Genomic DNA, 27,721 nt, shown 5'->3' with positions numbered 1-27,721 from the left:
TCTGTAATCTTCGAATGAAATAATTCTTGACGTATTTCGGCATATTTTATTTTTCAGTTTCATTTCATCTTTCCATAAGTGTCCTTGCATTTGTGAATGGATCACAATGTATTAATTGTTTTGAATTAATCAACATTTTTAAAGGGAATTTTTAATTCTTGAATCATATCGTTCTTAAACGATTTCTGAAAAACTTTGCAAATTTAAATCAAAATCAGAATAGTGATATATACTTATGCGAACAATTTCAGTTTTTAGTGGTCCAAAATTTTTACATTGTACTGTATGCTTGTTTTGCATCTATGCAAGCGCAGTTCGGAAGCGCGAAAGCGGTTTTGTTAATTCTATCATTTCTCTTTACTTATATATTTATTTTGGTGCTGCCTGTATAATGAATGTGATTTTGATTTAGATTATGAACTACATAGGTATATATATGTATGTGATATTATATAATAAAAATAAAATGTGATATGTTCGAGTGTCGTCAACACTTAATGCAACTGAAACAAAGAAAATTTGCGTGATTAATGTTTGGAGCATGTTATGTGTTGTTTGAATTATCTGAAAGAGTAAAATGTTTCAGCGACGATTGTTTTTCCAGAAAGGGGTACGGGATTTATATTCTGTTATTTTTATATTAATACAATTTTTTATAGTCATGTTAAATATGGAAATGCTTTACTATCTTTTACTTGTATTATTTTTGAATCTTATCGGATGAGATCTACTCTTATTTGAGAATTTTTGTGTGTCATTGTAGTAATCAATAGATCTATGTCTCTTATTTATTGGCTACCACGCGAAACTTCAATTTGAAGCTTTCAAACTTCTCAATATCATGCCAGAAAGACTAAAAAGTTTTTGCTTTTATAGCATATAAATTAATTTTTCGTTTATAGCTTCTTCCTTTTCAATTTACAAATAATTCTATTTTTAATATTTATAACAATATATACACCTCATGTCTTACCAATTAAAGTGTACTCAATTTGTATCTAAAAAGAAATTTGTAATAATTCATAGTTTTAGAGACTTTGAGAGAAAGAGAAGTTACAAGACTTCAAAGTTATTGCAGCAAAGAATCTAAAGATCCCAGACATTAAAAAAAAAATCAGTATCTAAAAAATTAAGATTGTTTTACATCAAGATTTTCTAAAAAGAAACGTAGGTGTCTTTATTTCAAAAATGTAGCTCGCTTTACTTTGCGTGGTGGTCAATCTTTTGGCGGATAAAATAATAAGAGTAATCTACACGCGACCGTTTGCTTTTACCTATTAGGATCGCTACGAGTGCCCATGTTGGTATTCCCATTTCCTCCGCGAGCTCAACGCCGAGATTCTCCACTTGAGTCTCCAATGTTTCTTTTTCGGTCACCGCTTCTGTGCCAACTAAACGCGATTATATAACTTTAGTTATTGTACCGTGGAAAATGTGACGCGATCTTCATGTTTAAAGACAAAGCGAAGAAAGATTTACCTTCTTTTATTTCCTCCTCCGTGTTCACAAAAGTCTCTAGCGTCGACTCAAGCATCTCCTCCACCGGTTGCGGTTGCGGTTCTTCCGGAACCTTCTCCGCTTCTCTTTTGTAGATGGCAGGCATTTTCTGTAAAGAATACAAGTAAATGAAATAAACATTTTAATATATATAAACTTTTCTGTTATCGTAAACTTTTTTCTTGTCAATTTATAATACACGATCAATTCACCAAAATCGATCTAAAGGCGCTCCCTAGTTCTGAACGTTGATATCTTTTGATAACCAATTTGATAACTACGATTCTGTAATACTGTACAGTAGCGGATAAAGAAAAGTTTAAAATCGATATACTGCGAATATTAGTATCTTCTGTACTAAACATTTTTTATCGTACTGATAACAATCATCTATTCTATGGTATACGTTGTTCTTATTAAATATAAATCCATTTTGCGAAATTATGATGTCTTCTTACAGTTTTTATTTTATAAATTTTCTTTTGTCCGTCGCAGTATGTAGAGTAAATTTATTGCCTGATTTGGAATTCTGTATATATATATATTAATTTTGTGTTTCTCAACCATTTTTATGTATATCCTAATGGCACTAAAATTTAATGCCTAGAATATTTTCCAAAATAAAAAAGTTATTTGCTTATCATTTGGCAGAGAACATATGTACAATGTTATAAAAAGGGGTCCATAAATAGTTGTCCTATAGAAAAACTGTTGCATTGCGTAAGTTCGAAATTACATGGTTGTCGTTAATGATATTTTAAGAAAATAATCGATTCTTTCGTTTGTGGATATTCTAGAGAACCTTAATTCAAACAATTCTGTATTCTGAATTTTCAAATGAAGCTTACATTTTTATTATCGCGATCATCGAGGAGAATATAGAAAACTCCACTGCTTCATACAGAATGCAGTGAAAATTAGAGAAATTTTTCGAGAGTACTAAGATAGCATACCTTCATTTAGGATAATATAATATTAATTACTAGTAATAGGAATGGAAATAATATTTAAACGGATAGTACAAACAACACTATATCAAAGAAATATTGTTATGTATGCAACATCTATTTATATACTTTTCTAATATTATCATTTTTTCCCTAGGCGAAAGCCTGACAAAAAAAAAAGTAAAAAAATAAAAAATAAAAAAGAATTTTTATCATCATGCGAGTATGTATATTTAATTTTAACACACTCCAACCAAAGTGTTGGCACGAACTCGACCAACACCACTTTTAATGCATTTTTTAAGTGTGTCATGGACTCCCGATCGAAAAAAATAACCGTTCTTCGTGAAGCAGTAAAATTCTTTCATGCGAAACTTACTATCGAGATAAAGCTGGTGGTGAAAACCACGAGAAATCTTGAATTCTATTCTCGCTTGCAATTCTCTTCCAAAGTTTTGTCGCTCTTTTCATACAGGCCAAGATCCGGTTAGTCGTAAGCGCATTCCCCGAAGCAAAATTTAGTTCGAAAGGAACCGAGTAGAACAAAGTAGGTTTCTTTTCTTAATTTTTCCTGTGGTGTATGACGATTTAAAATGTTTCACTTGCTTTGGGAGAAACTATATTCTTCGAATTATATTCTTTGATCAAAATTTTTATCATAATTAGAATTCTTCTAATTTTGTAAGATTTTTAAATCTAATTATCGAAAAGGAATTACGAGTTTCCAAAATTCAGTGTGATTCCTTGTTTTAATTTTAAATGATATTTTTTAATACGTTTTAATATTTCTTGCTTTATTTTAGATTTTTAATCCCTTCCAATTGTTTTTTCTCAACTTCATCACGTTGATCACGCGCTCGATATAGTTTTAGAATTTGTTGATGTTAATTTGTAATATTTTGGTTTCAGATAACTACAGATTTTTATTATAACGTGTATTAGTTTAACAAAACCAGAAACGTGTATTAGTTTAACAAAACCAGAAACTTTTATTATGATATTTTATTTTCACGTTGAAGCCTTCATGTACGTTGTGACTTTTTGGAGAGATTTTTTTCTTCCATCTGAACTGACAGATACAGTTGAAATAATTGATATCGGTTAAATGACATAGACAGATCTGTCTGCATCGATTGGAAACTATGGTATTTAGCTCAGTTAATTTTAAGAAATAAATTATTTTGGATTTTAATTATTAAAACGGAGCGTAAAGTTTCATTTATTCATTTCATTCATTGTTATCGATATTCTTAAACCTTCAACAACAATTTTTTACGCGAATATATTTCAATTATCCCTTGTCCTTTGTTAATGAAAAAAGTTCATTTCTTTACGAATTTTCTCTACAATTATGCAACGTTAAATCTTTCATATGTCATCGTCATATTTAATCACTACTTAATCATAGTCACTATTTAATTTCAAAGTTCGACAATATTTTGAAATCGTCATGTCAATATCACGACAGCACACACTGGTAATTCGTTCTAGAAAATAGTTTGACTTCACGTGCATTTCATACAACTATCACGCAAACCACATTTACTCATAAACATGCGACTAAATTTAAAGAAAAAAAAAAAAAATAAAAATTTTCCACGAACTATACAAGCTATGATCTATTGGAATTTCAATGTTATATTTCCTGCGTTTTAATGGACTGAATCATAATTTCATACTACAGAAACGGAACTCGTAATTACGATACGAGCGCTACGAGATTTTACTATCAACGCTACGCTTCCGCATGCGAAGATTAAGTTCGCATGTGTATTATGGTCTGGCAATTGTGGTAGATTTTTCAAGATTTATGATATAATACCAACGCTGTTACATATCGGAGCATATTTTTGTATGAAAACTCGTGTAGTGATAAAATGTGTAATATCGGAGACATAACTAAATGAAAGCCAGGATATGGAATTTATTTTCTTTAGAATATAGGCTCTCGTTAGCGAATAGAAAATTGTTTTTTCAAAGTAAAACAGTGCAGAGCAAAATAGGAAATTTAAATTTAACAAAATAGGGAATTCAAGAAAGAGCAACGTGACTAACGGAGTTGCTTTCTTAATAAAATATAATTACTAAAATTGCGCAATAAGGCAGGAGAAAGGAAGTAATGAATGACATTCAGAATGAAGCGAAATACTAGGAAAAAATTCAAGTCAAGAGAAAAAAATAAATCTTCTACAGTTTAATAATATATTAAAAAGAAATATTTATAATAAATATCAATTGTCAATTATGTTATCAGCGACACTGTTTTTCATTCATAGATTGATTGTATCGGATTCGCAACTATCGCGTGCATTAACTCTGTAACGACCTCTCTTGCTTCCGGGTTCTTTTTTTCTATTCCCTCGGGTGCTCGAATGCATACAGTATGTCTACGGCTGATTTTTAATTAGCAAATGTAAAAACGTCCATCGGCTGGTCTTTGTAGCGAGCATTTATTCCGTGCTTTTTGAAAGCTCGTTCCAAAAGGTTACTTGAAATCTGCGATATTAAGAACGTATCTATGATGGGACAAAGGTTTTCAGAATTTATGGAAAGTGCAATTTTTGCCTGAAATGAAGAGTCCAGATAATTGTTTGTTACGTAACGCAAAATAATTTTTATGTCTTTGTCAAATTTTAACAAATTCGTTATTTATTTTCAATTTATACACTATATATATAGCTTTCAAAAAGCGTAATAAAAATATAAATATATATATATATATCCTGTAGTATTTATACTTTTATTACGCTTTTTGAAAGTTATTAAGTAGATACATTATATATATATATTTATTATATATATAATAAATATACTATATATATGAAATATATATATGAAATATATATATGCATTATTGAAATGCAATATATATATATATATATATATGATTGATCCCCTTATTTCTATTAGGATAATAAGGGTGGTTCAATTGAGTTTACACTGAATTAACACATATAAAATAATGTTTATTCCAACAACTTTGTAAAAGAGGATAGTTACGATGATGCGTAGGTACAAGTTAAGTAAGGGTAATATTTAAGGGTAGAAACCCGTTACAGACATGTGTTAACTATTCTAACTGTGAAGAACAAGCGAAGTTTAGTGACGATACTGTGTCGGAAAAAAGCTAGTGATGGGTGTGTCTGGCGCACGGGGTCATCGGATTTGTTGATTACATTTTTGGTTAGGAAAGTGAGGGCAGTAAACATTGTTTCTGATTGGATAATAAGAAGGTTGGTGAACTAGGAAGGGTTTTAGCTGCCCTCGATAGAAATTTGATAGTGGGACGCATCGTACGTGAGAAAAACTAACTTTCCCGTGTCTTCTCGTAGTAAACAATAAACCACAGAAAACGCTTTAGTAAAAAGATCTTTGTTCGGTCTGAAGGACTTTAGCTAGAAAATTTCTGAGATTTATGGTCGGTCCTTAAGACTATTGAGAGTACGCAATAAGGATGTGTGGATATCTGGATGCCATCTTGCCCGCGGTGAGTGGCCTGGGGTAGGTAGAGAGTCGGCTGACGTAACAAAAAATATATATATAATGTATTTACTTAATAACTTTCAAAAAGCCTAATAAAAATATAAATACTACAGGAAAAACAGAAATAATATCTGTCATATTTATTTATTTGTAATGGAAAACCAATGTTTCATATCTTTCTTTGCCTTTTTTTAAAATACTTTTGACATTTACGTAGACAAGATTTCATTTCGTATAATTAAAAAAGATTCCAGAAATTTGGATTTACTGGAAACGAGAAACCATTATCGATATAAACGATCTGTAACGCGACCAATTCTAACAAGTTTGTATTTAACTACGACGAGTGTTTGTTCGAGCTGTTGTCCTTCACCGGAAGTATGGTAGCATCTTCTCTACCTTCAACTCCAATTTCATCGATATGTATATTCACATACTATCTCAAACACGGACGAAATATGTAGTAAAGTCGAAATATATCAGTAAAATCACAAAGGATACGATCAGTTGTGATCTTGTGACATTATTTAAGTGGCTTTGAGCGATCAATTGACTTTGCTCCAGCTATATATACGAAACTTTCTTCGTCCTTACTGTAGTAGCTGCAATCTCATTGAATGCAATCTCCTATTACGTTTCTATTTGACTTTCATTAAGCTCTTCCATTAAGCTACGTCTTCTCTCATTAGATCTTCAAATAATTTTTAAATGCATGAAATCCTGTTAATCCTCTGTAGGATGTTTTACTTTCTTCTTAAGCATTGGGAATCTCTTAATGATTCACATATATTCATATAGGATTTCATCCTATAAAAGTGATGAAATATTAATATTGTACAATTTTGCTATGAAAGGGCACGGAGAACTTCGAACAATGTATTTTCATATAAGTTTGAATAATTTTCGTTATTACTCGTTTTCAAAATTTCGAATGCGGTGGCTATTTGTTAATGTTAATATTACTATTATTAATTAATATTACTAACACTGAACATGTTGATTTTTCACGCTTCCAAAGCGTTATGTGAGATAATACTTGTTAAGAATTTTCATAATTTCCTAATGATTTATCAAGTTTATCGAATTTTTCCTAAATGTTCTAATGCGATAGTTATTCGTTTCAGTATATTTTGCCTAAGCTCAGAAAAATCCCTTTATGACAACTTTCCAACAAACTAAATACGCAGCAGCTTATTTACAGGGGAGAAAAGGAATCGTTCCAGAGAAGGAAGACTCGATGGCGCCCCATTCGTAGAAATAAAATGGCGGTATGCCAGAAATAACAATGAGTATCTCGTAAGATTCTCTATTCTCATCCATAGAATGTCACCTTGAACTAAGTTCGAGGACGCAAGGGGAAATTGCCAGTGAGAAGAGTTGCGTGGGCGTGCGTTAAGGGGAGAAAGAAAAAAAAAAAAAAAACTATGGAGCAGACTGATGCGCGAAAATTATGGCTAGAGAGAGAGAGAGAGGATTGCTGACTACGTAGAAGGGAAAGCAAGAAGCCAGGAAACACGAGCAATAAGATCTTGCAGAGAATATAGTAAAGAATTATTTTAGCCCACTGGCATGTTCGTGTCGCGATAACTTTTCCCTCTTTGCCTACATATACTTGGTTATCATTCCTTTCCTCTCGATAAGACGTCTTCTTTACGTTGCATTTACGCGATGATATTACGTACCGTGGAGTATGAAAACATACTCCATATGATTACGTTTCATTATTCCATTTTATGTTTTCTCTACATTTCATTTTATCAGATTGGTACACGCGAAATATATTCTTTCTAAAGTTGGAAATTGACACCTGATTGTCATGTTGTAGACTTTGTTCAATATTAAAAGCAAAAATTAAAGTTTCATATGAAATGTTATATTGCTTTATAATTCAATATTAATATTAGATTGGAGGAGATACGAGAAAACTACGACAAATTTACTTCTATCTATTTTCTGATTTGGATGTCACTTCATAATTGAAAGAAACTATTTTAACATGACATAATTGAAATTGGAGCAATTCTGTAGGTCCGAAAATAAGTCTTTTAAATATACACAGTAAACTTAAGAAGTTCTGCAAAGAACAATCATATTTTAACGTCATTTGATAATCTAAAGAAAGTATTTTAACATGACATAATTAAAATGGGAACAATCCCATAGGTTTAAAAATAAGTCTTTCAATTATACACGGTATTTGTGAAGTTCTTCCAAGGATAATATTTTTCAAATATTGATTCTCAGGCAATGATTTGGTGATAAAAATACATATTTTATAAAAAGATTAAATAAAAGGACAGCCTTTGCAACATGAGACCCATTTTTAATTATATATTAATATATGATATATACAACTACATATAATAACATTTTAATTATATATACCCATTTTAAATTATACTCATTTTTAAAGTACTCTTTCTGTGATCTTCGATTGTTCTATAATCACGCTAAGAAAAAGGCTTTCCGAAGGCATCAACAATCCTCGAATCAATGCAAACCCAAATTACGTATGCGAAACTCAATTTCGCTTCGCTTACCACTGAAAGTTGTAGTCAAATCATTACAAGTCACAAGCATCCTACTTCCTCGTACTTTCACGGTTCAAGAACTCCGGAAACTTTTTCTTGTAGCGTTCAATCAGGCTCGTTAAACAGTTAATATTACACTGTGCGTGTCTCGATGATTATCGGTTACGTCAGTATTTATGATGACGTATTAGAGAACTAAAGTATCGTACTTCGACGTAATAATCAACGGAAATTGGTTTAAAATATCACGGTTAATATTGAATATCGTGAAGCGATAGGAAATGTTCGAGAATAATCGGTGGGTGTGGTAGCTTGTCTGACTGTCTAACTGCCTGACATCGATAAGACTTTACTACTTGCTACGGTGAGTCTTCCGCTTGAAGCTGTGTCTGAATCACTTCCTCATGTATTGGAAAAGCAACGATTCTCTTTACTTCCATGTAGAGATTAATACACTAGAGGTATTTATTGAACGTATATGAAATTATTATAATCAACTATACATAGTTTGCTGGCGATTATTGATTAGTTGGCGATTAGCTTTATTATAATATTATTTTGTATATAATATTATTTTGATACTATGATCTATAATACGATTTCACTGTATTCAGAGACCAGGTCTCAAATAACTTCGTTCCCTGGAACAAGCAATTTCTCACTAAAAATTCAGTTTATTTCCTTCTCTAACATATCAATAATAACATTCCATAATATGAAATTTATATTTATTAATTCATACCCAAGTTCATATTTTTTAATTTTCGTTGCCAATTGCAAATAAAGCAAAATTTACTGTTTCGTGCGTCAAAGGGTGAAAAAACGAATTTCCAACAAATAACGGACATTTACAGTTGGGTTAATCGAAATGGTAGAAAATTAAAATTGAAAAATCCTCTCGCGTTTTTCCGAATAAATCGTGGCAAGTCTAACCAATACGTCGTGAAACAGGAGATAACATTGCGCTAAAAATTCAAAGAAAACGTTTGTTTTATCAATCAGTGGATTGTAAATTTTTCATTTCGCCAACTTCGACATTGGCCTCCAATAAAATGCGATAACCCAACAAAATAATCGTTATCGTCGCGGCGACGATAAATTGACGTCAGGCACGCGTCACCCACGCACGCAATAGTCGTCGGCGTTCTCCACGAGCTGGCAGCCATTCTTAGAAACAAAGGATTCGATGGATGTTACCGTTTCATTTTTTCTTTCTCTTCGTTCCTTTTTTTTTACCTTATTTTTTCGTTTCATTTTACCGCATTGCCTCTCGTTTCAAGTATATTCCAACGAAGGTACGCGTTTTCGTGGTCGTTGAAATACCTAGGAACACTTGGGAAATAGGTTTGCAGGAGTACACGCTGCTACTTTCTCTTAATTAACTTAATTATAGAAGGTAGTTGACGCAGAACGAAAGCTCGAAAATCTACGACGAAAAATTCCTCGCCAGAAATAGCCGTAAAACGGATAAATTAAGGCAACTGCGCGGTTACATGGATTTTTGTTTCGTATTGTAGGAAACAGTTTTTTACGGTTTCTGTTTAAGGTAGGGTAATAAATACGTATAGTTTTTAGTGTAATCTTTATTTACTTTTTAATTGTGGAGTTCAATAGAAAAAACAAATGCCACAATTTTAGAAAAAATAATTCTCGTAGAAAATTCAATACTAAATTGTAATTACATAAATATCTTAAACGATTATTGAGGAGCTCTTCAGATTGCGGGTATTTCTCGAAATATTCCTTTTTGCAGATTATCGCATTTTTATAATTTGCAGACTTTATTATACGTAACTCTGAATTTCTGGAGAGACACCCTTTTTCGACCTAATATTTTGAAAACTACAAAAGAGATACTTTTAAAGAAATTTGAACTTTTACGAAATGCCAACAGAGAATTTTTATCAATTTTAATCTTGATATTTTTAAATATACATGTATTTTTTTTAATTTATCTTTTGCACTTTTAATAATATCAATAACTTCGATACGTTCGAAATGTAAAATTGCAAAAAATTAAATTGGAAACTAAATTGAAAATTGAGTTATAAGACAGAAAAATTAATTCATAAATATTTCATTTACTATTGATATAATTTGACGTCAAATTAATCTACAAATGTAATTTTTTTCTCTAATATTTGTTTTCTATTCAATAAATATTTTTAAAAACTCATATATCTGTTTTTATTGCTTTATATTTATTTAAATACGTTTAATGAGGTACGTAACTACTTTCAATGTCGTAATCATTGAAATGTAACGAGGAAACCTGATTGATATTCGAGAAAAGGACGTTCAGAATCATATCATCTCTTTAAAGCTCTGTAATTTCGTATTAGAAGTAAAGTAATCGTCTTTCTCGATATCATTTTCTTCTATATTAAAAATGAAGTTTGTGCACTATCTATTTTTTAGGCTTTCCATAAATATCGTGATTTTATAAACGAAAGGAAAATTCAATTTTGAGTATCTCGGAGCACGATTTTGTCGGATACGCCAGTATTTCAAATAACTCCTCAATTAAATGCCCTTAATATTATCAATTACTTATAATAGTAATTCTAAAATTCATGAATGAATGCCAAAAAAATTCCTTGTTACATAATATGTAGTTACTATTGGATACATTAAATAAATCAAGAATTCACCAATTACTGTTTTAATATTTTCTATCAATTTAGGATATTATGTTGCTGCATTCGTATATTTGGCGAATATCTAATGAAACATACGAAATGATAATAGAAACTTTTGTTTAACTTATCAGCGATATTCATATTCAGAGTTCGCGTCTACTTTCATCACGTCTCAATATGGCATATAGTTTTTTCCCATAAAGCAATTCGATTCTTTTTAACAATTGTTTCGTTAAATTTGTGTTTGTAGAGGTCTTTAATGACGCTCTAATTGGTTGCGAGAGCAAGGTGACGATGTTATTAATATTAATAATATTATCCTCGTTTGATATCATGGATATTAATGTTATCGGTGCTCTTGCAACGCGATACATATTCATAACTTTTTTGCATCATACGAAGATTGAAGTAGAACAGTTCGTTCAATAAAATATGTAGTGCAATTTGGGAAATATGAATAACATAACACGTTTCTTTAACATAAACGTGTATTATTTCTCTTTGCCAAGTTTGTATAATTTCGTTCATAAAAATTTCATTGTTGACATGCAAGCTCGAGTAAAGGAACGAGTCTTATAAAGTGGTTCGTGTAAATCATTTTTTCTTTGAATCATAAACAACTGCCGCTTTTTGTGAAACCGAGATTAGGTATGCAGAAACATTTTAAAAAGCGAGAAAATTAGTTTTCTTTCGATTTACCGTGTACGGTGAGAGAAACTACAAGATATAATCATAAGAAAAAACATTTGTAATCGCTTCTCTTGCTTTATTCGCCTGAGGTAAAGAAATATTAAAGCCAGAGATATATAACTCGGAAAGTAATTAGAATATAAACAAATTCTTTTTATTTAATGTAAATATTATTTCGTGTAGATAATTGTAATAATTTATAGAGCGGTAAATTTGTTTATCAGCACACGTAAGGAAAAATAATCTAATCTGCGTTTGAATATGCAAGATCGATACCTAACTTGGCACTGTGGAAAGCAAGAAGCATACGTGGGCGTTGCAGTGACTTAACGTGTGTTCTTCGATGAACATTAATTTCTTTGACATGTAATCGTATCGTCGATCTTGTTGCAGTTCATAAAAATCGCTAGAAAGATCGTAACACGTATCGAAACGATACGAGTAATCGATAATTGTTACGTTGCGTAAACTGTATAGTTGTTTGCCTTCTACAAACAAACGATTTAAATTGTAAATTTGTACTGCTTAAAACAAACACAAGATAGCATTCATTCAATAGAACAATAAAAGCGTGTGTTAATTTTAACCTAGCGAGATGGAACTTTTTATTCTTTTGCTTTTATACAGGTTTTGATAACCGAACAAACAATAAATTTTCAGCGCTTTATAACTATGTACTTTTGAAGTATTTTCTAATTAAAGCATATATTGATATTGATGTGTTATACAAAGATTTATTCAGTGCTTTCTCTTTCTCCTTTTCTAGTCGTGTATTTCTACTATTATATTCGTAATATAGTTGAAATGTATTTATAGTACTCGTGGCAGAAAATTGCAATAAATCCTTTATATCGAATTAATTTCTATTCAGGTACTTCTTTTACAATCCCCAATTAAAATAATTTTAATAATAATATCTCTCCCATTATAATTCGGTATAATTTAATTTCCCTAACAAAAGAGAAGATCAAACAGATAAAAATTGCAAAAGTATAAAAAGACAGCTGTGGAATATCATAAAAAGGAATTACTGGTTGTAAAAAGTATTCATAAGGCATTAACGTAGATATAATTTCTGTTTCTATAGTCTTTGCCCTTCTATATAGCAATGAAGTCTTTATTACAATGACATTAGATCTATATCTAATGATGCTATCATCATTGTAATAAAGGTGAAGTGAAATGATTATGGTATAAATATTGCAGAAGTATGAGATATCTATAACAGTCGACAGAAAATACTTAATTATGAATTATGTTAAATTATATGTTCGAAATGTTCGTGTCTATTTTCGGCAGCTGGCATTAGGACAGGTCCGAATATATCAAAATGATTGAAAACCAATGACACGTGTACATATTCTAAAAGGTAATATTTCAGGCATCTTTAGAAAAAACTTTCGTTTCGATACATTAATTTTTATTAGTTTTATACGCTCTTAAATATGGAAGGAAACAAAGTGCATTATAGGCATTTGATGCTTTTCTTTTATCGGAAAGGTAAAAATGCCACACAAGCAACAAGATATGCGCTGTTTATAGTACGGTGCTATAGTTTAAAGATTTGTGCGGAATTTGAATTTGATACGGAATTGATTTGCTAGGTTTAAAGCTGATGATTTCAACCTTGAAGATCATGAACGCTTGGGTAGGTCCTCCACCACTGACGAAGATCAGATCAAAACACGGATCGAGAGTAACCTGCGCGTTACGACACGTGAATTAGCAAAAATGTTCAAAATATCAAAATCCACCATTCACGATCATTTTGTGAAGCTTGGAAATATAAACCGCTTTGATGTATGGATCCCCATGATTTAACGCAAAAAGATCTGATGGATCGCATTTTCACTTGCGACTCGCTCTATAAACGCAACGAGGAGACACCATTTTTCACACAAGCAGTGACGAGGGATAGAAAATGGATTATTTATAATAATGTTGAGCGGAAAAGATCTTTGAAGAGCAGAATGAATCTCCTTTAGCCGCCCCAAAAGCCGCTCTTCATCGGAAGAAAGTCATGCTTTGTGTCTGGTGGGACTGGAAAGGATTCTTGTATTGTGAGCTTCTACTAAACAACCAGACGATAAATTTGGAAAAGTTGCTCGCAATTAGACGAATTAAAGAGAGCAATTGAACAAAAACTAGCGAATCGGGAGGGCGTCGTGTTTCATCAGGACAATACACAGCTTCGTGTGTCTTTGACTACTCGACAAAAGCTGTTGGAGCTTGGTTCGGATGTGCTACCCTACCCACTGTATTCATCAGATATCGCATCCTCAGATTTTCACCTATTTAGGTCATTATAAAATTCCCGTAATGGAGAAAAATTTTAACTTTTTGGTCGACGTAAAAAATCATATTGAAAAATTTTTCGCCGAAAAATCTGAGAGGTTCTGGAAGGATGGAATATTCAAGTTGCGTAAAAGATGGAGGAAGGTCGTGGAACAAAATGGCACGTATAAAATTCAATAAATGCATATCGAAATTTAAATGTACTGCGTTTGAATTTTCCTTAAAAATCGGAATTAACTTTTCCTTAAAAATCGGAATAGCAATATCTTTATACTGAATTATACTGAAATTTCCCGGAGCACGATTTACAAAAAAACATTTCCATAATAAAATTTTTCTCGCAATTTAATAATTATTCCATGGAAGAAGAACAAGATCGTACGATAAAATTACGATTGCATTTATGGAAAATTTAAAGATGCAAAAATGCACAAGATGTACATAAATGCAAAAATGTATAAAATATTCAAGGTGCAGTATCCATTCTAATATTTGGTGGGCAAAACTGATCTCTGCCCAGGTTCCATTTTTTCTAATTATATTCGTAAAGATGTGTGAGTTTGCATAAACATGTAATGTAAAACGATGAAGAAAAACGTAAATTTTAATTTCGCTGTCTTCGAATCCCACTTCCGCTGTTAGAAGCTTCTCGAAATAACTTGTGCTCTTCCTGGGCTGAAGTACGTTTTTCACGCGACGGTAAATCGTGACAGCAAATTTGCATAAATATTCGTAGTCCAGTGAGAACGTAAGGAATCATCGTTCTATTTATGGCGTAACGTATTACGGAAAGAAGCGTAGATAGAACGATTCACTTTAACGTAAGCGCGTTACGAATTTTAATGGAAGCTGTACTCTTCTGACTAGGGCTACTGTGAGACGCGTGGGTATGAAAAGGCGTCGTGTTTCCAGGGTTTCGCGCGTCACTCAACCCTCCGGGGATCGGCTAACCACTTAGTCGTAATGATAGTTCTCGCCACAATCGAGCTTCGTATCTAAAGTTCCAGAACAATTGCATCGATTTCCTAATACTCGTTCGTTTACCGGCTAAACTCTAGCCGGTGTAAGTACACGTATGTCTACTCCTTAATTAATATCCACCCTTTTATTTACGTACACAAGTTGATGTTTTCCGAGGTTGTTGACCATCTTTTTCTCTTTGCATCGTTTTCCTCGAACATGTACTATTTATTTCGATACTCAAGGATTTCCTGTTTTCTACACTCTGTAGGAAATTGTTATGATGAAGATTTCTAGGCAAATATTTTCTCAAATTTTGGAATGAAATACCTCTGGCATCATAAATTTTCCAAGACAAAAATATTTATATAATGTGACGTAATGAAGAATATGCTCATTCCTGCTATTTGATCCTGCGTTGTGACCTTTGTACTCACTGTATCGCTGATGAAATTCCAAAATTTTTTTTTACAAGACACACGATATATTCATAAGAGTCTTCTACGACAAGTGTTCGAATATTCTCGTAAGTGATTACACATGTTACGTAAGTATATTCTACATCATTTCGATTCGCATGCTTTTCTTGAAGGTCCGCTTTTCCAAGGTTAAATCTCAAGTATTTCACTTTTCTACCAGATGTGTGAAAACAATTTAAGCATTTATCATAGCAATTATCAGCTTAATAACAGTCATATCAATTACTTTCCATTCGTTTAGACTCCACACGCTTAGACTGCGAGTGCGAAGATGAGCGTGAACATACGATTCAGCATCACGAGCGAGCTCGTAACAGGATCTTCGAGCAGCGAACATTACGAAACAAATAAAGAGCTGGATATGAATGTGCTTGGAATTCACGAAGCTTGCTAATTATGTTTGACTTACGAATTCAGGCTAATTCGCGAAATGATCCAGACGAAAATGAATGTGGTGCGAGAAACCATGTGGCGTGTGCCTCCTGCCGTTCCTCCTCTTTCCTATCGTCTCATATATCCACAGGCGAATGTGTAAAATCAATAGGGATATCTTTCAATGGGATTTAACCGCTGCTTCTCGAATGTGCTCGCAGTAGTTTCATAACGCAATCGGCGTTTACGAGCTTCGCCGACTCCTTATCGTTCACATCTAGTGATCGACGTAAACGAGTCTCGAAAAAATTACTTTACAGTCTTTTGTAGTACAGCGTTTACTTTGGTAAAGGTTCTAGAAGCGAATTATAGAAGTTTCTTTCGTTAACAGATTGTAGTAATTAGTTAGCTATTAATCTCGAAGAATAGTGGCTTTCTGATATTGTTTGCTATCGAAACTTGATGATTCTCCTTATTCATAACATCGACAGATACATTTTGGAAATAGACTACAGGAAGCTTTATATATATCGTATACACTTTTATATTTATTTTATAGTTATATATGTATATTTTTCGTTACATTTAAGAAAATGCATTTCGCTCGTGATAGTCGTGTAAAAAGTGTTTGACATTTGAGTTAGATGAGAATTTGCAAATTGTTCTTAATCAAATCGTGTGTCTAATTATACACTTGAATCTTTTAATATGTATATTAATTGTGTAACGCGAACATTGAAATTTTGATTCTGGTCCATATTATATCATTAAAATAGTAAAAAATTCTTCGTAATATAAAATTAGCCTTTTGTTTCGTTTTAATCAAAATAAACAAAATTTTAATCAAAATAAAAACGCACACGAAATAACAATTATCTACAAATGGTCAGACAGTAACGTTGTTTCCTAGACACATAGTGTCACAATTAAACTTCCACTTTGAGAAACGCTAAGAAAACATTTCTACAATTTCAACAGAATTTCAACTTCGTCTTTAATCACAGAATATACGGAATATGTTTGTCTCAGAATCGGGAAATATTCTAGGTTCTCTTCACTGTGAAGTAACGAGCGTATAAACTTCGTTCAAAGTGAAAGAGGAAAATGCTTCGACAGATTTTGAAATTTTAATTATAATCGCGCGCTTCGATCGTGAAAGCTTTGGGCATCAAATTTCCAAAACACGCAAAAGCTCATCAAAAGACTGGAGAACTGGATTCTCGAAGAGACGATCAAAACTGCCTCGGGGGATTTTTATTCAAGCGACTCTTCTCTCTTTTTCCATCCTGAACAAACGGTTATGAGTGTGCTTGACATCATTTAAGTCGATCGTCATGGTTTTTTTTTGCAGGGATTATATCTTCTTTTCGTTGTGGGATTAATCTAACTCCTAATTAGTTGAAAAATCGATTCGGTCGATTCAAAACCAATGGAATTCAATAGCCTGAGTTTCAGCATGTTTTGCATCGTTATGGAACTTGATATTAACTTTTATCGTAAAATCTGGATATCCGATATGTTAACGTAACTCGATATTCGTTCGAAGAAATGTAGAAGTTTTGATATTAAAAAATAAGGGACTGAAATTTTAAGGTGTATATAGTAGCCAATCACGTAATATTCACGTAGAATTAATTTTTTCTATCACTATGGAAATCTCGAAAAGTTTGTATCGTAAGAAAAACTTATTGCTCTTTATTTCACGCTAAAATATGGAATATTAAAATATTTTTCATACATCTAAATATCCAGTTCCATCTACGAAAAATTAATGGAAAATTATATGTGCGGGTAGCTATCGTACGAGCTTCACATTTAAGGGAAAAAGTTCAGAATATCTAGACGATCATGAGAAAATAGTCGTGTAAAGTTCACTGTAAAAGTAAAGCTTATGGAAGCGAATGAGAAGAATGAAGGGAAGTGTTTCAAAGGAAGTGTTCTTTAATCAAGAAAATCGCGCACATTTTCTCGTCTCGTCCGTAAACTGTCCGTCCCACTACGTTAAACGCGACTCAAGGAACCATTCTGTGTTATTAGATTTATAATTGAAGACAAGCCGTAGGACCTCGCAAGTTCCAGTTTTGACACTGTTATCTAAACTCGTTTTCTTCTTTCAGAGAGCGTTTTATTGTCTTTGTAATTGGTTATGTGTTCTTTAAAAGTGCAGGTACTTGAGAAAACTAGATCGACGCGTGCTTTGAATAAATTTATGCTAGAATAAACAAAATTTTTATATAAGGCCGTAGAATAACAATTTAATTTTGATAATCCGACAGAATTATATATTTTTAGAAAATAATTTTTAGTATATCTGATTTAAACTGATACGAGTCTTCGAGAATGAAAGAAACAACAAGACATTTAATCTTTCTCAAAATTATTTAACTTTGATAATTTAATATATAATATTTAATATAATTATTCCACTTAACATATTTGCCTTTAAAAATATTTTTATCTTTATTGGTTGCATGCTCTGAATTAAAGTTATCTTGCCTCAAAAATGATCTTATCCTTTGAATTAAAATTTCAGTTTTTGACTTGATACATCAAAATAACAGAATTGTGATTGCTGTAAAATTTCATGAAATCCTATAAATTGATTGCAACAGAATTTACAACGAAAGAAGTAGTAAAAAGATACCAAACGAGGAATTAAAGCAACACTTATATTCAGGTGGAACTATATTCATTTTAAAACTACGATGGGAAATTACCCAGTACTTAGCATTATAATGTTGACTTTACATTCTGATTTTACAATAACGTCCAAGCTATGTACATTATAACGAGGATTCTAATTGGAGCATATTACAATTATTATAGTACATAATCTTTGCCATAATATGGATCTTACGATGGACCTGGCATAAAAATAGTAATACGATGAAGTTACTATAAAAATGATAATATTCGTTCTGAAATTTGTACAAAAATAGTAGATGCGGTAATGCTTGTTCTGAAATTTTTAAATAGAAAAAGGACGAAAAATTAGAGTGAAATTTATAAGATTTATAAATCTGACCTATTTTTCAAATCGCGTTTTTATTTCAATATAGAGTTTAGATTTCATGTATAAACGTGTCATAGTCTATAGTACATTCATGGATACAAGAGAACCGCTGAAGCACGAATCGATACAACCACGTACTTATAGATACTGGTCCAATAATATCAACTATACTCTTCCAGTCTCTTCGCCTATAAGTGTTCAGATATTCCTAAGTTTCCATTCTACCTGAGTAAAAAGTACTATTTCATGTGTTCCTTCAATATAGTTGTGTCACGATAATCCGACGTGACACAGCTAAAAATGATCATAGCGATATATTTTTGTACGATAAAATTGCTCCGACCTGTTTAACTTTCTTTCGATCGTCTTTCTTTTTCTTCTGAATAAAATATCTGTAGATTTTTTAGACGAAATATATGAAAATTTATTGAAATGATACTGAATTAATTGAAATGATTACTTCGGCTTATCTTTCTCTCCTTAAAAATTTTTCCTCTTTTCTTAAATGGAAAAGTTTTATCTCAAAGATGATATAAACATATTTTTAAGGAAATATATGAAAATTCTTTGAATTAATGTATTGAATGAATTTTATAGTATTATTTAGGTGTAAATATTGAATTTTTCATGACCTATCGCTCTCGGTTAAAAAGAGATAAAAATCAAAGTTTCAAAATTCTAAGATATTTCAATATTTGCAATTTTCTACTTGGTCGTTAAAATATAAACGATAAGTTTCTAAGTTCCGTAATTAGCTCTAGCCATAATTCTGCTAAGTCGTAAGGGCGTATTTGCAACTTTCGTTTAAATCAAATCACTGCTGCCAGATAGTTCACAAATGGTTTATCTATGTGCATATTAAACAGAAAAGCTGTATCAGTATATGAAAACCGAAGATATAAAATTTATATTCCTATGCGAAATCGATGATGGATTGTTAAATGCTAAAACTAATTCTTAACGTCTAAAAGTCAAAACCAACTTTGGGACAGATACGCCAATTTGAATTAACACGGCGGTATTAATAAAGCCAGTTTCTGCATTCGTATCACGGAAAGGCACAGTCGGATGATTTCGCAATTACGTTGACGTTTCGTTGACTCACGCGAAACGCTACACTAGTTTATAATTTCAATTTCGATGCGAGTCGCACGGTGTTCTATTATACAGAGAGGACACGTTAACTACGTTCAGCGTAGTATATGTAAAAGGATAGTATAACTATTCCTTTTTATCATAATAATAATTCACTCTGATACGGATTTCTATACTATAAGATAGCGTTCGTTAGACTATCGACTGGCCTAGATCCTTTTCAAGGATGTTCTCAACGCGATCATCGTTCAATTATCCGTCTTCGCTCTGATTCATTCTCTGTTGCATATTAAAATATATACTAATGAGGATTTGCTATCTATTTGCTCAATTAATTTCTTTTTTATTTTTGGAATTTATTGACAGTGTGACTGATAGATAATTGATTTAAAAAATATAAGATACATAATTAATCGAGAGTGTGTAAAACAAATTCTGTAAACCTCACACACATGTTAATATACAATTCGATATGCTTGATTGTATTCGTTTATGAATGTATGGAAACCTTTATGTTATTTAACTAATATTATTCATTTTTATAAATCACAAGTTAGAAGCTATTAGTGTCGACAAATTTCTTTGCATAGGAGCGACAAATTTTATGAGTTCTACGTTTATTTGACATAAAATTGTGCAAGAGAAGTCTACAAACTACAATCTATAATTTGTCAATTCACTAAGATTATTTATTGATAAAGAGGATCATGGTAATTAAAATTTTGTTCTCCGATGAATTTTTCTGTTTGATCATTAAAGCTTTTAGCAGTGTGAAGGATGAATTAATAAATAATTGGTGAAACGTTCATGAACACAAATTTTTGACAAGTCTTATGCACCAGTGAATTTCTATATTGAATTAAATCCCAGTATCTTCTTGAAAATATTCATTTATATACGTATAAATATATAGATAATTAGAATTTGATTTCTCGATAAATCCTTTTATTTAACTATTTAAGCGAATGCAAATTTTATCTGTTAAATTTTAGATTAAATTAAAATCTATATGCCCGACCATGTTGACGTAAATGAGATTGAAGTAATTGAGGATCCTTCAAACTAACTAAATTACGCTTTATATGTAATTTAGTAGCGTTAAATGGTAAAGTAAAGGACGCAGATATGAAATGTTTACTTGTATGAAATATTATTCACATGTTGACGTACAATTAGTAGTGACTTTTATGATAAAATGTCGTAGGAATCGCATGATAGAACATGTTTTTAAAGCGAAACAAAATAACGTAGAGTCGTTATACAAAAGCTGAATACACTGATCGCTTGTCAATAACGCCGGAAACCACCACGTATAACTGCAGAATATAGAGACTTTTATGCAGTTTCTTCTAAACAATGAAGAATCATAAATATTGTTTTAAGAATGTATATATACAGGTAAGAAAGGGTACGATATAATAAAAAAATAAGTTAAATATCATAAAATAGAATGATAACTACGACTATAATGAAGCATTTTCCCACATGTCTTCAAATTTCTTCAAGAACAGTGTTCAGAAACTGCAATATGCGCACATTTGTGTTTAAACAAAAGAAAATATAATAGAATATCATAGTATCAGAAATAAAATTATTAAGGGCTATCCTCTGTACAAAACAATAATTTCAAGTCCAAGATTTCATAACAGACAGGAATAAATAGAATCTTCAAAGCTCTCTTTTCTTTGTATTTCATATTCTCAAGTAACACTGAAATGCATTCGCAGAGAAAAGACCATCAAGCAACCAAAAAGCACGAAGAAACCTAAACCATTTACCAGTGAATCAAATCGATCACTGATACCATCCACCTATAACCACTCAGCAACGGCGGAGGTGGGTGTTGACTGCCTCCAAATCAAAACCGACCAAAAAACCTAAAACCTAAATTTCACCTCACCAAACAATTCTAACAAGATATGAGTAAACGACCAGCTCGTACAAAAATTTATCGGCACAGGGTTAATTTAAATTTTAGAATCGCAAGCCAAAATGCTGCTGATCATTTTGGAAGCATTTACGGTCGGAAAGCGTGCTATCATTGCGACAACAAAGGACTGCAAGAGAGAGAAAGAGAAAGAGAGAGAGAGAGAGAGAGAGAGAGAGAAAGAGAAAGAAACAGAGGGAGAGAGAGAGGAGGGAATTTGAAAGGCGGGGATCCGCGAGTCCATGAAATGTCTCTTTATTCACTGGTTGCTGACTCGTTTTGCGCGGAAGGATTGGCCCTGTAATCGGGTCGCGACATGGAACACTTGAGAAAATTAGAAGCAGAAAATTTCACGCCAGGAGGCAAATCGATTAGCCAGGCTCGCCCACGTTTTTCACTGGTCGACGTTTCGAGTGGCGTGTGCAGCTGAGAAACGTTCATGTCACAGCGAGGAACGACGGTGAAATGAGGAATAAAAAAGAAGAGAAGGCTACGAGCAGTGAATCGAAGGAACAGAATTATTGTAGATCGATATCGATATGGTTGACTGGTTGGTGCACGATCGGTACAAAAGCTGTCGAGCACAAAGAAAAATCGCCGAGGACTGCGAGGGAAAAGGGGTGGGGAATGGTTCCGGAGGGATGGACGAACTACGAGGGGACGATGACGAGTGGACGAGCGACGATAAACGAAGAAGTCGAAGGTAAAGAGGAAAGTTTTGAAACGGCAGAGCCAAATATCGTCCAACGACCGTTCTCGGAAATAATTCTGGGATTAAATGACCGAAAATGCCTGCTTCGCATGATGATCGAAGGCCTAGATTGTACTCCTACCCACGAAATGTTCCCCCCTTTATCCCTATACCCTTTCGTCCTTATCTAGGACTGATCACCAGGCGACAGAGGAACAGTGTATATTGAAAAAATGTAAAAAAATAACTTTCATCTTTTTTCTTTTTAAAAGATTAACACGAAAAAGGAAAAGAATAGGATGTAAGATGAGATATATCGGTTCTATTTGAAAGGTAATCAAAGAAACATATAGTCTCTGTTGTGAAACACTCTAATTTGCTATCGTCTACATAGTTCCTAGCCATTAAGACGAACCATTACAAGCATGATCGAAAGATCGTTTAATAAAGACTTGGACTTTCACAAAGTCCATAAAAAGATGTCTATTTATGACATGAACGGAGAACCGCCAAAGGGAAGCGATATCTAGCTGAACGAAGGAGGAGAGCACCGAAGAAACAGCCCTCTTAAGGGAGCTTAGGAAACCGTAGAACTTTTCTTCAACCGAAATTCCTCATCAGATATAAACCGAAAGAAATCATCAGCGAGTAGAGCCGAAACACATTTTCACTAAACGAAGAGATAGTTGCTATAAAGAAACGCAAGAGGGATATTTTGATGAAAAAAAAAAAAAAAAAAACAGTACTCACGGTGCTTGTTCGTCGGTTGCCTGCTCTCGAACGATGCTCGCAAGCTTCCTCTGCTCGCTGGTTGCTCGCTGGTCGACCTCGACACGGACCGGGACCGATTCGGAAAACGAGCGTGAACGAGTCTCGTGTCTGACGATGTGAAGGAAAGAAAAAACACACGGGGTGGTCGCGTTTTACAAGCGCATCGTTATACGCCCTGCGACATCGACGACGGTGTAGACGGTGGAAAATCTATCGGTGGCACGGTCTCTCGACGGTGGGACACGAGTGCGCCTGACCGGTGGCGGACACGAACATGGCCGACCCGACGAAATCGATAAAACACGTTACGTTTTCCGCCGTTTCGACGGAGCCGACGCTGTGCACCTTCCGCCCCTTCTGGACAGATGCGTGCGCCGGAGACGTCGAGCCGTCGTCGACGATCAGCACAACGTTGTTGTAGTCGTAAGAGACGTTACGTTGAACGACAGGCGCTTGATGCTTCTGCCTTCTAACTTTTCCATTATACTTTTCATACATCTACCTTTTCGTGATCTTCTCTAATCTTCTCCGGTTCTCTGAATGTAGGGTGTAGAAAGACTCATTCAGATTTAGGAGTTGTTCGAATTCAAGTCGCTTCATACTTCAAGTTTGTGTTTACGTACACTCTCGTTCATAAGTATTAGGATACCTACTGGTTAGCTTTATATCAAAGAAAAGATCGATCGATCGGAATTTTGTATTCGTGAAAGATCATGATCAATGTCGCGATAATTTGAAACTGTACGAGTTGCAGTAATATAGCAAATTATCGTAACTGAATGTTGTGTCTGTATAATTTTCTAGTCCGAATACGCTCTATCTTCGATGCCTCTACCTTTTCGTGATCATCCCTAATCTTCTCCAGTTCTGATTTTATAGACAATAGAGAGGCTCATTCAGATTTAGTGGTGTTAATTCAAGCCGCTTCAAACTTCAAGTGTTTATATACACTGTCGTTTGTAAGTATTAGAATACCTATTAGTGAATTATCAGAATTTTGTGTTTAGAAATTTAGTATCATGGAAGTATTGTTAACGAAAATATAATTAGCGATGTTAAGCAATAAACATTAGAGCATTTCCTGATCTTGTAGGGAAATGAGTATTAATTCAAATTGTAAGGGAAAAAGTGAGAGATAAAAATTTGTAAAAACTATTTTCATGAGCTACAAACGAGTGCTATTGAATTATAACAATTGTATATTGATCTTCAAAATATTTTCATTTAAACACAAATGAGAAAAATTGAAATGAATTAGATAAAAGTGTCTGAAAAATTTATTCAAAATATGATTCTGGATATAGTTGAATCTTGAAATCAAGTAACACAAATACAGTGGAAAGATTAATAGTACGAATAAATTGTCTATAACTATGTACATATATCATCCAATTAAAGCAATGATCTAGAAGCACGGCGGATGTAGGTAGAGAAGAAATCAATTTAATTTGAGAAGTTTTCAAGCTAAGACTTCAAACAAGATAATAATTCTAAGAGATTTTAATAATGTTCTAACATTTTCAGTTTATATCAACCTTCTTTTACTTCTGAACAGGAATGTAAGCTAGGTTAATTTTATTAATCTTCTACTGGATTGTCTCTACAATTTCTATTTTGCTTTTCATTCATCTTCTCCGCTATAAAATCACAAAATGTACATTTTCACTCGGTTTTATAATGCGTATAGTAATCATGATGTCTAAAATTATAGTAGCGACAATGTTGCTTTTGTTTAACATTAATCTTCATTTTCTACGTCAAAAATTCGTGAGCATGAAAAATCGTTCCCCTTTTCCTTTTGTCTTCGCCGTTCATGCTTCGTAGCTGTAAAAGCATCGTTCCATTTTTATTTTGTTTCATTTCTCATTCTTTCCACTTCAAAGTTGCGAAAACGCGACAGAAATTTCATATAGTTCCGTTTTTTTTTTTTTTTTTTTAATTCTTTTCACCTACAGTCGCTAACATCCAGCTCCATCAATCAAATAGAGGCAAAAAACCATACACGCGTATCTTTCTTTACTTACTTTTAAACCAACATTTTATAGCGTAAAGGAACTACTCAATTGGAACGAAAAATGTAATTTTCGAGGTTGTTCAGTATCTTTCGCAAGAAAGTCGAATTAAATTACGATATCATAGATTTTTATTGACCGTATAAATTTTCCGAGTTCAATTTAATTAACTTGTTTGAACTTTATGCTGCATAAAAGTTTTATTTATGAAGTCAAGAAAATTAAGAATGTAACTGGTAATTAAATTTCCTTTTGCACTACAGGGATAGACAATTAAATTACTGCTTGTACAGACAAAGCTATATATGTAGTTAGAAGGTCCTGATAATTACGTATGACGAAAATATGATTAAATGTAATTAAATAAAAATAGAAAGTATAGGAAGAAAATATAACAGTTCGCCTTTGCTGTCTAGTTGATTTAAATTAAGGGAAAAGAAGTATTGTGACATAACATTGAAAGGAACAACTTATTAAGTACAGATTATTCTAAAATAGGCTTGTTAAACTTATAACGTATAACACTATTTTTGAAATGGATCTAAATTCGTAATACAAATGAAGTCAGGGAGATTCTATGATTCAAAATAAGACAAAAATGAAAATTAAGTTTCGTTGGAGGTTTCATCTCATAGAAAATCGAGATTGAACGTTTATCAAGTGCATGTATATTTGATCAATTTCTGATGGAACAAAAGTGGATAATCGACAGAAGGTTATTTTACCTATTACTATATATAATATCTACTATAAATAAATACAAAGTATGACTTCTGTTTCTCCCCGGTAGTTTTTAAATGTTTTTAAATGAATTTAGATATTTATAATTTTACCATATGTTACAATATATCACGAAAAAGTAAATTCATTAATAGAATGAAAGAATCACGCTCAGAGGGGATGAACAAACGATTCCATGGTACCCGATGTTCAGTAGAGTGTAACTTATCGACCAAATATCGACTTACGGAACTTCAGTTTATGAACACTTTGTCGGACATAACATTGAAGAGCATTCTCGAATCATTATTTAGAGGCTAGTGCTCGGCGTCGAGTGGGTCTTCAGTTTTATTTCAACGAAAGTAGTTCAGCCTGCTTGCGCTTTAAAACTTCACCAACCCGTCTATAGGCAAAGACTACTTTATCGAGATGGAAAATACGGAAGTAATCGAGCAAAACGATTCGTGGTCCAACGATTTAAACGAGTCGGATTTAAATGGCATTCGAAACGAAGTATCGTCTGCATCGATTTATGGAAACGGCTTAGAATCGCCTATATTGGGTAGTTCTTTTCGAGTTCCGGATATACCGAAGAGATATATCGAACCGATAGCTCTTGATACGTCGCTACCTTACGTGAGTATATCTCTATCGATAACTTGGTACTCTATGGTTTTTGTTTCGGAGGCGGGTATATTCAAATTTGAATACAGAAAGCGTTTGTTTTATTTGTATTGTTATTTAAAATCGGAACTTGTAATAGATCGATTTATTGTAGAATACTTTTATGACAAATTTATATTTCCAGATTCCAGTTTATATGCATTTGAAAACATATGATTTAAAACCTATCGAAAGACCATCAACACCTCCTATATTGTCTGAGTTACGCTTGAAATGTCAGTAAGTAAACGTGTAAATGTTAGAAAAACGTTGGTTCTTTCAGATAAATTATTTTCACAACACGAAATTTTTCAATATTAAAATACTCTAAATCCAATTAATGAAAAATGGGAGTATTTAAAGAACTGTTCCGAAAATTTCAGAAATGATGCTGAATCGTGCAAATCCTCTAAAGCTCTACCGTCCTCCAGAAGAACCAGTAAAGAGAGGTCTTCTATCTCCTTAAAACCGCGGGAAGTGAAATGAATTTGAAAATGATATATTAGATCGAGTTATTATTTTGTTAATGTATTTAATTAACGCCATTTCTATATGATACAAACTTTACTTTATCTTCATATAATTTAGTTGCTAACTACAAAAATAAAAATATATGAATTTTTAAATTAATATATAAGAATAGATATTTCATGTAATTATTGTAGTTAATTTTGTTATAGTTAATCTGTAGTTAATTTATTATACATTTTACAATATATTCATTTTAATATTATTTTGTTTGATTTAACAATTTAATTTAATTTAACTCCTTAACTACCAATTATTTAAACAACATTTCTAACGCGAGTTAATGTTAATTTTTATAAAATATATCTTACCTTTGTAAATTCTATCTTTTATGAATTATACTTAAACAATTAATAAAACGTATTTTATATGTCTTTTTTGTATACTTTTCTATTTAGTCCATACTCT

The 27,721-nt window shown here is 32.5% G+C and overlaps 2 protein-coding genes across 5 annotated transcripts in view; one reads left to right on the top strand and one right to left on the bottom strand.

The window, feature by feature from the left end:
• Window positions 1-23,610, bottom strand: part of Syt1 (synaptotagmin 1) — a 34,584-nt gene extending 10,974 nt beyond the window's left edge. Inside the window, exons 1-3 of one of the 3 annotated variants that reach the window (XM_072010908.1) lie at window positions 23,370-23,610; window positions 1,480-1,606; window positions 1,275-1,391 (exon numbers count right to left, since the gene is read on the bottom strand). In XM_072010908.1, coding sequence (XP_071867009.1) covers window positions 1,275-1,391; window positions 1,480-1,603 — 241 coding nt within the window. In that variant the 5' untranslated portion in view covers window positions 1,604-1,606; window positions 23,370-23,610. Of the gene's footprint in view, window positions 1-1,274; window positions 1,392-1,479; window positions 1,607-2,823; window positions 3,162-23,369 lie in introns of those variants that run through there. The other 2 variants (XM_072010743.1, XM_072010828.1) reach the window with 2 other exon arrangements.
• A 140-nt stretch (window positions 23,611-23,750) lies between these two features.
• Window positions 23,751-27,608, top strand: LOC139991261 (uncharacterized). Of its 2 annotated transcripts, XM_072011334.1 has the most exons (4): window positions 23,751-24,349; window positions 26,278-26,758; window positions 26,931-27,025; window positions 27,169-27,608. In XM_072011334.1, exons 2-4 carry the CDS (start codon window positions 26,552-26,554, stop codon window positions 27,269-27,271), a joined length of 405 nt encoding a protein of 134 aa, XP_071867435.1. In that variant the 5' UTR covers window positions 23,751-24,349; window positions 26,278-26,551; the 3' UTR covers window positions 27,272-27,608. The 2 variants fall into 2 exon arrangements, with proteins under 2 accessions (XP_071867435.1, XP_071867359.1); XM_072011258.1 differs by having other exon boundaries at window positions 23,751-26,758.
• The last annotated feature ends 113 nt before the right edge of the window (window positions 27,609-27,721 follow it).

Source organism: Bombus fervidus, chromosome 1 (genome assembly GCF_041682495.2).
Source record: "Bombus fervidus isolate BK054 chromosome 1, iyBomFerv1, whole genome shotgun sequence".
NCBI lineage: Eukaryota > Metazoa > Arthropoda > Insecta > Hymenoptera > Apidae > Bombus > Bombus fervidus.
This window is presented reverse-complemented; position numbering and strand designations above follow the sequence as displayed.

Coding starts and splice junctions, on each gene's coding strand:
- LOC139991261 (XM_072011334.1), top strand. CDS start 26,552: ATGGAAAATACGGAAGTAATCGAGCAAAACGATTCGTGGTCCAACGAT. Junction 26,759..26,930: donor TTGATACGTCGCTACCTTAC/GTGAGTATATCT, acceptor TTATATTTCCAG/ATTCCAGTTTATATGCATTT. Junction 27,026..27,168: donor GAGTTACGCTTGAAATGTCA/GTAAGTAAACGT, acceptor CGAAAATTTCAG/AAATGATGCTGAATCGTGCA.